This window comes from Silene latifolia, chromosome 2, assembly GCF_048544455.1.
Source record: "Silene latifolia isolate original U9 population chromosome 2, ASM4854445v1, whole genome shotgun sequence".
NCBI lineage: Eukaryota > Viridiplantae > Streptophyta > Magnoliopsida > Caryophyllales > Caryophyllaceae > Silene > Silene latifolia.
The window spans coordinates 108,680,806-108,689,077 of record NC_133527.1 but is presented as its reverse complement, the minus strand read 5'-3'; the positions used below and the strand labels follow the sequence as shown (position 1 = coordinate 108,689,077).

Genomic DNA, 8,272 nt, shown 5'->3' with positions numbered 1-8,272 from the left:
TAGGACGCCATTGCTTCTTTTCAATAACAGGCTTATCCTTACTTTTTGGCTTTCTACAAGTAGCAGTTTCATGTCCAATTCCACCACACTGCTTGCAGAGAATTGGTTTCCATTCAAACTCCACTCGTATAGTAATAATATTCCCATCCTCATCCAGAAACTTAACACACTCAGGGATTTGAAGTCCAAACGGAACATCCACCATTACTCTAGCACAACTACAACTTGATTGAATGATTTGAATACCTCCGTCCTTTGGGTTCGACCTCTACTTGCTTGCTATGCTAAGTTAGTTGAGATATAAATTTGTTTGGTGGTTTGACGACACATCGGGATCACCTTAAATAGGCCCAACCATCTATTCTTTAGATAGTTTAGTACCTTAACTAAATTGAGCGCGAACAAGAGGATAAAGAGGGAGTGTATGTCGTAGCAAAATAACAGATTTTCATCCACCGTATAAACTGACTTCCTCTAAAATACAAATAAAAGGGTATGAAAGATTGGTCTCGCAATAACTTAATGAGAGACCGTCTCTCCCAAGTTTTAGTGAAAATTAAATATGCAACTCGGAATAATTGTAACCCGGAAATCCAGATAATAGACCGTCTTTAAAACATGCACAACTTGAATATAAGTGATGAAATGCATAGATGAAATTCAAGTTTAGCTGGTTAGCACACTAAGAAACAACCCCTCTTAAGTATGCAAGACTACGAAGAAGGGTGAAGAAACCTTTCCAAGAAATTCAAACACACAGAAGAGTTGTGCAAAAGTTCCAGCTTATACCAAGAGAAGATAAACAAACTAATAAGCAACGTCAGTTTCTGGTGTCTCCACTTGGGCTTGCTCCTTTTCAGCATCAGCGACCTCTTTCTCGCTCTTCCGTCCCTTCTTCGACTTGTAGTACACACTCATGAAGGTTCCCACTGCTCCGTATTTCCTCCTGACCTTCTCATACAGTGAGGCATCAAACATCCTCCAGAAATCCTTTTCACTTAGCTCAGTCACAGCATATAGAGTCTGGAATCCATGGATTTCAATTAGCCATTTTTCCAGCCTACGCACAGAATCAACAACATTAAACACCTCTCCTCTCAATATGGGTTCAGGGGTATAGTAGAGTCCCACATCAGTGTACATTTGGGCATATGATGTGTCACCCTGTCTCTTATGCTGCTCGAACCCTGCTTCGGGATATATCATACTTTTCACCGGCAGCCTGAACAGTTTGTGTGGGCATAGCCAAATCGGGTAGACCTGGAGATATAAAATAAAATTTATAAGGATTGCTAGCAAGTATCGAGTTCTAAGATTTATTTGTCAAGGCAACATTCATTCGATGTCAGAAACATGTAGATAGTTTTAGTCGGTGGCTCTTGTAAGAGACGGTATCACTATGAAACCAACCTAAGTAATTGTGTAAGAGACGGTCTCACGAATTAGAATAGATTTTTGCCAGCAATCTAGATCCTTGCAAATCAGCCATTAACACAAGAAATATATATTTTACATGGGTGCATTGTAGTCATACAGGCATACACAGCTTCCAAATGCAACAACAACAACATTACAACAACAATAGTAATAGTAATAATAAATGTGAGTTTACCTCCATCTCACGGTCAACAAATACAAGGGCCTCACCGACCCTGTACAGAGGCACAAGCAGATCCTGAACAATGTGATTGTCATGGTAATAGTTCCGAATGGCTTCACCTTGGGTGGCTTTAAGAAGGGAAACTTTTGGAGGCATCAACCACCCAAGAAGAATTCTAAACCAAAGCTGGTCGCCAAAAGGAATAAGAAGCTTCCCTTCCCAGTATATAGACCTCGTATGCCTATGATAATAGTCCCTAGTAGGAATGTACTCCACAAACTCCCCTCTTTTAAGAGCTGTCTGGGCATGTTGATAGAACCAGGGTTTATACCACCTTCCATAATTGTTTATCACATTACCCTTTTTCTTAGCCTCTTTCTTGGACGCGTATCTCCCTGTCATCATCACTCCCTCCGAGGAACTGTACACCATACCTTCTACAAAATCGGGAACCTTCTCAGGATTGTCCTGATCTCCATCTTTTGGAGTAAAGGAATCCGCATAACCCTGTGCAACTTCTTTCAAGCTTCCTTTTACTGGCGTATATGTCAACCTCATGTATTCCTTTATATGAATAAGCTTAATTTCAGCTGAAACAAGCAATCCCAGAGTACCTTGAGACCACGGAATAGCGTAGAAGAGGTCAGAGTACTCATTATCCTTGGTAGCTCTGACAACACGTCCATCGGCCAAAACTATCTCATATGCTGCAACTGTGTCTGCAAACAGACCATAAATATGGGAGCTTCCTTCGATTCCATAGCCGTTAATAAGACCACCTACAGTGAGATCATCCAGCTCAGAAACGACAGCGAGAGAAAGATTCATGGGCACAGTTACCCTTGTGATTTGACCCATATTCACCAGAGGCTCAACTTTGGCTACCATTCTTTCTTTGTCAATTTCAAGAATATTCCTAAAAGCTGAGAGATCAACCTCAAAGTGTCGGGCCCTCTTGTAATCGATATTTCTCATTCCCACAGAAACCCACGGCTTTCGGGCTGTGCAGACAAGACCGTCTTCTTTTGGATTCCTTTCTTTAAGGCGTTTCACAACTTTCCTTACATTTTCTTCATGTTCTTGCTGACGTTTCTTGTAGGATTTCCATTCAGACCTCTTGTCACCAAGATATATGAGGAAATAAAAAGTGGAGGAGACGGGGAGGAGAAAAAATATAACAAAAATCCATCGAAACTGGACAAGGAAGTCCACTATTGTTTTCTTCCTCTTTGGGCGTACAAGTGGAGCATGCAACTCTGACATATTTTAACACGATCCCTTCAACTACAATTCACAAAATAACTGTCACAAATCAGGGATCCAAGTCAATGTGCACATCTAAATAGACCCACAACAGGTAGATTATCGATCAGAGACGAAGCAAGAAGAATATCAAATAAATCAAAAACTGCGTGAAAATTTCATAATATGCAATGCAACATATTGGAGGAATGATGATGCAGGACAGTAAAGTCATGCAGCACTAGACTAACGTGGCAGCAATAATATAGTCAGGGGTCAGGGCCGTGTCAAGGATTTCAGAGGCCTTAAAGCCAAAACTAATTTGGAGGCCAAATTACTACGGAGTATAACAAGTTAATCCTTTTTTTTTTCAAGTTTTTTGGGCTACAAAGTCAATTATTAAGGTTTTAAAATTTTATCAAACCTAAACCGCTCACACCTCTTTGTGAAAGACAACATTTATACTATCATTTTACCACCTGATGGAATTATTCTCTTCATTAATAACATTTCTCATTTTATTTAGCGTTCTTCGGCACAATACAGTTCAATATTACATATAGTTTTTTGTTTCGAGTGTCTATGACGAAAATTTCTAAAAAGTCAGAACTCTTCAGAAATAAGGTGTTCTTATTCGTTCTATATAAATAGTAGTGGGATCAAATGATTATTTGACAGAAAAATTATCACATTTTCTGTATTATTGAACAATATAACAAACTACTTATAAAACATTTAAATTACATTTTTATTTCTGTGCGAAATTCAGAGGAAACACCGTCTTATCTCAATAGGAAATTTAGAACAACTCAGACATAATATAACGGTCAAATTGGTCTATTAGGAAAGTAAAGTCAATTAAATGTGATTTATATTTGTAAATTCCATTCGTACATACTCATTTTCTAGCATCTCAATCATTTATTTACCCCCGTTTACAATACTCTAAAAAACAATTTATTAAAATGTAGGGAGTACATGATAATCGACATAGAGATACTAAATACTCATACCCAAATCATGAGCTTGGACAATAAAAGAAGGGATATTCTAAACCTTGGCAAACAAATTGGACCGTGTCAGATTCGTGTTCGTGTCACATGTAAATGGATCACACACCCTTTAATCCAAATTCGACCCAATTAAATCCCGTGTTGTGTTTGTGTCGACCCACTTACATAGATGGGTCATCAAGTATCAGCCCAAACCCGTTAATTTCGTGTCGGATTCGTGTCGTATTTTCGTGTCATGTTCATATTTTTGAAAGTTTAAGTATATTTATGTCATTGAGGAATAAGAAAAATCAATATTTATCTATCTATGTATATTATTAAAGAAAACTTTTTTTGAGCGATTATAGAATCTCCAAATTTTGTCAAATACTAAACATTAATTAATTATAAACTTGATAATCAAAAAGGTATTTAATCAGTTTAGGACATGTTACTCATGTACCACTCTTTTAGTCTTTGAACGAAAAGTGTTTCAGTTGGACTACATTTTGTTCACATATCCTAATCCAATTCAACTGTTAACTATTCCTATATATAAATATAGTCCTTTAACTCCTTTTAGACTCCTTCCTCCCTCGCGCCATAACTATTGACATTCACTTTTTCTTTATCTTTTAGCTAGATTAGTTTGTTTTTCTGTATTATAGTTGTTTATACTATTAATTAACCATATTATTTTGCATGCATGTCAATTTTATCAGCTATATGATCATATTGGGCATCTATATGTCTCTTTATTGTGCGTTTGGGTGTGTGAATCATACTAATTAATTTCTCCTTATTGTGAACAGATTGCTATACCGGCTGCAGTGGGTGATGGATAGAGTAACATATAAATAGAAAAGGTATACACTATGTTTTAGGATACTAAGCAATTTATTCGAGGAATACATTTTAATATTAAACTCGGTAGAGACGGTGTCTTACTAAGTTTTATAAATCGCTCTTCCGAACCACTTTTTACGTTTTTTCGTTATCCCTTTATTGTTGATACTAACTCAAAGTTTAGTGTACCCATTTTTTATTTTGAAGTGTTTCATCTCTCCGAAGACTTACCCTCGATATATTATACTACCTCCTTTTTCATATGTTATTTCACTTTTTCTAATATATGTGAGTAGTATTTTATTGAAAAGGGAACAATATATAAAATAGGAGGGAGTTAAAATAGGAGGGAGTATGTATTTATTAGTGTTTAAAAAAATACGACTTTTATGCTCTTACCGTCCAAAAAATGAGAAGAAAATATATGATGAACCAACATGCAAGGAAAAACACGACATCAAGAGTCAAGCCTCAAACAAAAATACCGCATCTTCGTTTAAGGTAAACGATTTGCGGAAGAAATTGTCTTGCTCTTTGTTCCCAAAAAGAGTTGTATTAGTAAATATTGTATTTGATAGTGTGTATCAATTAGTTATATAGTTTCCATAGTAGATATATTCTTGCCTTGTATTTAGGATGCTTAGTTAGTCCTTGTACCTATATATATGTTAATAATATAATCTCCCAAGATAGGGATTTCAGTATTCTACATGGTATCAGTAGTCTAGGTTACATTTTTGTGCTCTTGCTCACGGCATCCACAAAATATTTTACCTCCTTCCTTGCGCCTAGCCTCACGCTACGATGGCCATCGATGACGCCAAACAAGAAACGGTCAAACCCTCTCTCCACCCCGTTTACACGGTCACTAATATACAAAATAAGGTCCGTGTTCTCGACGGCGTTAAGGTCTCCTACTCTCTGTGAGTCGACCTATTTACTCTTCATGCCCGCGGCTATAAGATTCTGCATCATATCGACGGCACCGCTCCTCCGGCAAAGACGGATTCGTTGTATGAAGCGTGGATGGAAGTCGATGCCATTGTTTTACAATGGATATATGGCACCTTGTCCGTGTTGGAATATGTGTCCTCCGACAATAATGCGATCACGACTGTTGATCATGATGATCACATGTTTAAAATCTCATTTTAATGAATACAATTGGGAAGTAATTTTGTTACTGTCAACTGGTCAACATATATCGGTAATGATTGGCTGACTAGAGTTTGACATTACTGTCGTGTGACGGTGGTGATCAGTTGACCCCCTAGGTCATACCTAAAGGGCAATACTCTTAATTGATTATTTAATTAATCGTATAACGTTACGAGTTAATTAAATTATTTGAAAATTGACGGACGATTTTGGAAGTAAAATTTACGTATCAAATTGAAATGTGATTAAATGAGATACGGTCTGAGTAATTGAATTGTATCATTACTCGGATGAAATAATTGTTTAATATAACAATTGAATTGAATGAATTATTATAAATACAAACTGTTGTGATTTATAAAGTGGTAAAATATTTTGGTACGAGTAATTGTGAAATTACTAAGTCAATTTTTGTATGTGACGTATTTTTGATAATACGTTGATTTTTAATATGTTAAAAATTACATAACAAATATATGTGACATGTGACATGTAACATATAGACAATTGACAAAAATAATATGGACACCATGTTATGTAAAGTGCCGAAAATAAGAGGGGAATGGACTTAATATTGTGTTTATATTTTAAATAAGAAAACATAATGATTATAAAGTAATCTAGCCATGCAAGCCTATGAACATTGTTAAGAGCAACAATTTCATGCATTGGCTCTTTCCTTCCTCCACTCCCACCGGTTTTGGGAAGTAAAAACACTTGAGTTTGTTTTTCTTATTTTGCCTAATATTCACTAAGAGGTAGTGGATGCTTATTCATTTCTTTTACTCATCAAAATATAAGATTTCTAGAGAGACAAAAACTCTCTCTTCTTCTTCTCTCCCATATAGCCGAAAATATTAAGTATGTATAATAATTTTGGGTCATTTTTCTACTAGATTAATATTATACTAGTATTCATAATATTAATTAGATTAAGTGTTAAGCCTTGGGTATAAAGCTTGGGGAGAGATCTTATTCTTAGATCTTGTTCATCCATTGGAATAGCTCAAGAACAAGAAGAGAAAGGTGATCTCTCTTGTGCCCAATATAGCCGAAATATTGAATGTAAGGACATTATTTCTCTTCTTTTATATTATTGTTTGCATGCATAAAATCCGTTTTAATTTTATGACAAATTATTTTAGACATATATGAGTATGTTAAAGTGTATATGAATCTACATTTCCTTCAATTGGTATCAGAGCCACGGTTGTTTGCATGCAAATTGGTTAAAAGTTTTTCCGAGTTATATGAATAACAAATAAAACTTGTAAAATTTGTGTTATTATGATATATCACGAAATTATTACATGCATGTTAATATTTCTGGTCCTAAAGTGTTTTAGGATATTTTGGTTAATTTTTCGGATTTTTATTGTTCATAATTTACAATAATGGCATTTAAATGTGATTTTATGAGTAAAAATGTCATTTTTGGTCTAAAAATAGCTATACTTCGAATTTTCACTTGATTTTTGGATATGTTGTCACATATATTATTTTGAGATAACCTGTAAATTTTCATAATTTTTGGACTTGTTATGCTCGAAAAATGAATTTTTCATAATTAAATTCGGATTTAAGTGAAAAATAGGTTAATATGAGTTAAATTTCGAATCTGGTCATAGAAAATTAATATGTTGTCACATGCAATTTTACAAGATGTGTGTAAAATTATTGGCTATAAAGAAGTCTTTTTGCATGATTTATGAATTTTTGAAGAAAAATAGCATAAATAGTGACATTATTAGTGGAAAATTAATAAAACATAATCTATGACTTAGGAAAAACGTCTAATGTTGCATTTCATCATATTTTTCAGATCTAAAATTGAAAAGTTAATGAAAATAATTTTTTCCATGTTTTTATGATTATTTTATTATAAATCGATAAACCGCAACATTGTTTTTCCGGAAAAAATTTCGAAATTTTTTAACCTAAAGATTTTGAACATTATGAGTGTCATGGATTTTTCCAGAATGTTCATGAATTTAAATTTCAAATTTTGAATTTATTTGGAATTTTTGTGATTTATTTGAAGTTTAATGGCTTATTTTGTATTTTTGGTCCATTTATGAACATTTTTGTAAATAAAAGTTAATTATGGTCAAAATTATTAGTGAAGACTATATTTTGAGTCCTAAGAGGTTAGGGTAATTAACTTATGCATAAATATGAGTTTATGTATTTTTGTGATTATAAAATGTTGAAATCACGCAAACCCGTAAAAACCGAGTAATATACGATATTGGCTATTTAAAGGCGATTTAGCATAAAAATTGAGCATGTTCATACATATTATAATGCTGCATTTTCTTTATGATTGTCATAATTTTCATTTATGTAATTTTGAATTATGTAATTTTACTTAGTATGGCCTTAGTTTTTTTTTTTAATTGGTATTTCCCGAAATGTATGGGAATATCGATTCGGT

The 8,272-nt window shown here is 34.2% G+C and overlaps 1 protein-coding gene across 1 annotated transcript; it reads right to left on the bottom strand.

Moving 5' to 3' along the window:
- Nucleotides 1-459: 459 nt before the first annotated feature.
- Nucleotides 460-3,044, bottom strand: LOC141630025 (delta(24)-sterol reductase-like). Its single transcript, XM_074442917.1, has 2 exons — nt 1,613-3,044; nt 460-1,260 (listed from the first exon to the last, which is right to left on the bottom strand). The coding sequence occupies exons 1-2, from the start codon at nt 2,861-2,863 to the stop codon at nt 808-810; spliced, it is 1,704 nt and encodes a 567-aa protein (XP_074299018.1). The 5' UTR covers nt 2,864-3,044; the 3' UTR covers nt 460-807.
- Nucleotides 3,045-8,272: the final 5,228 nt, after the last annotated feature.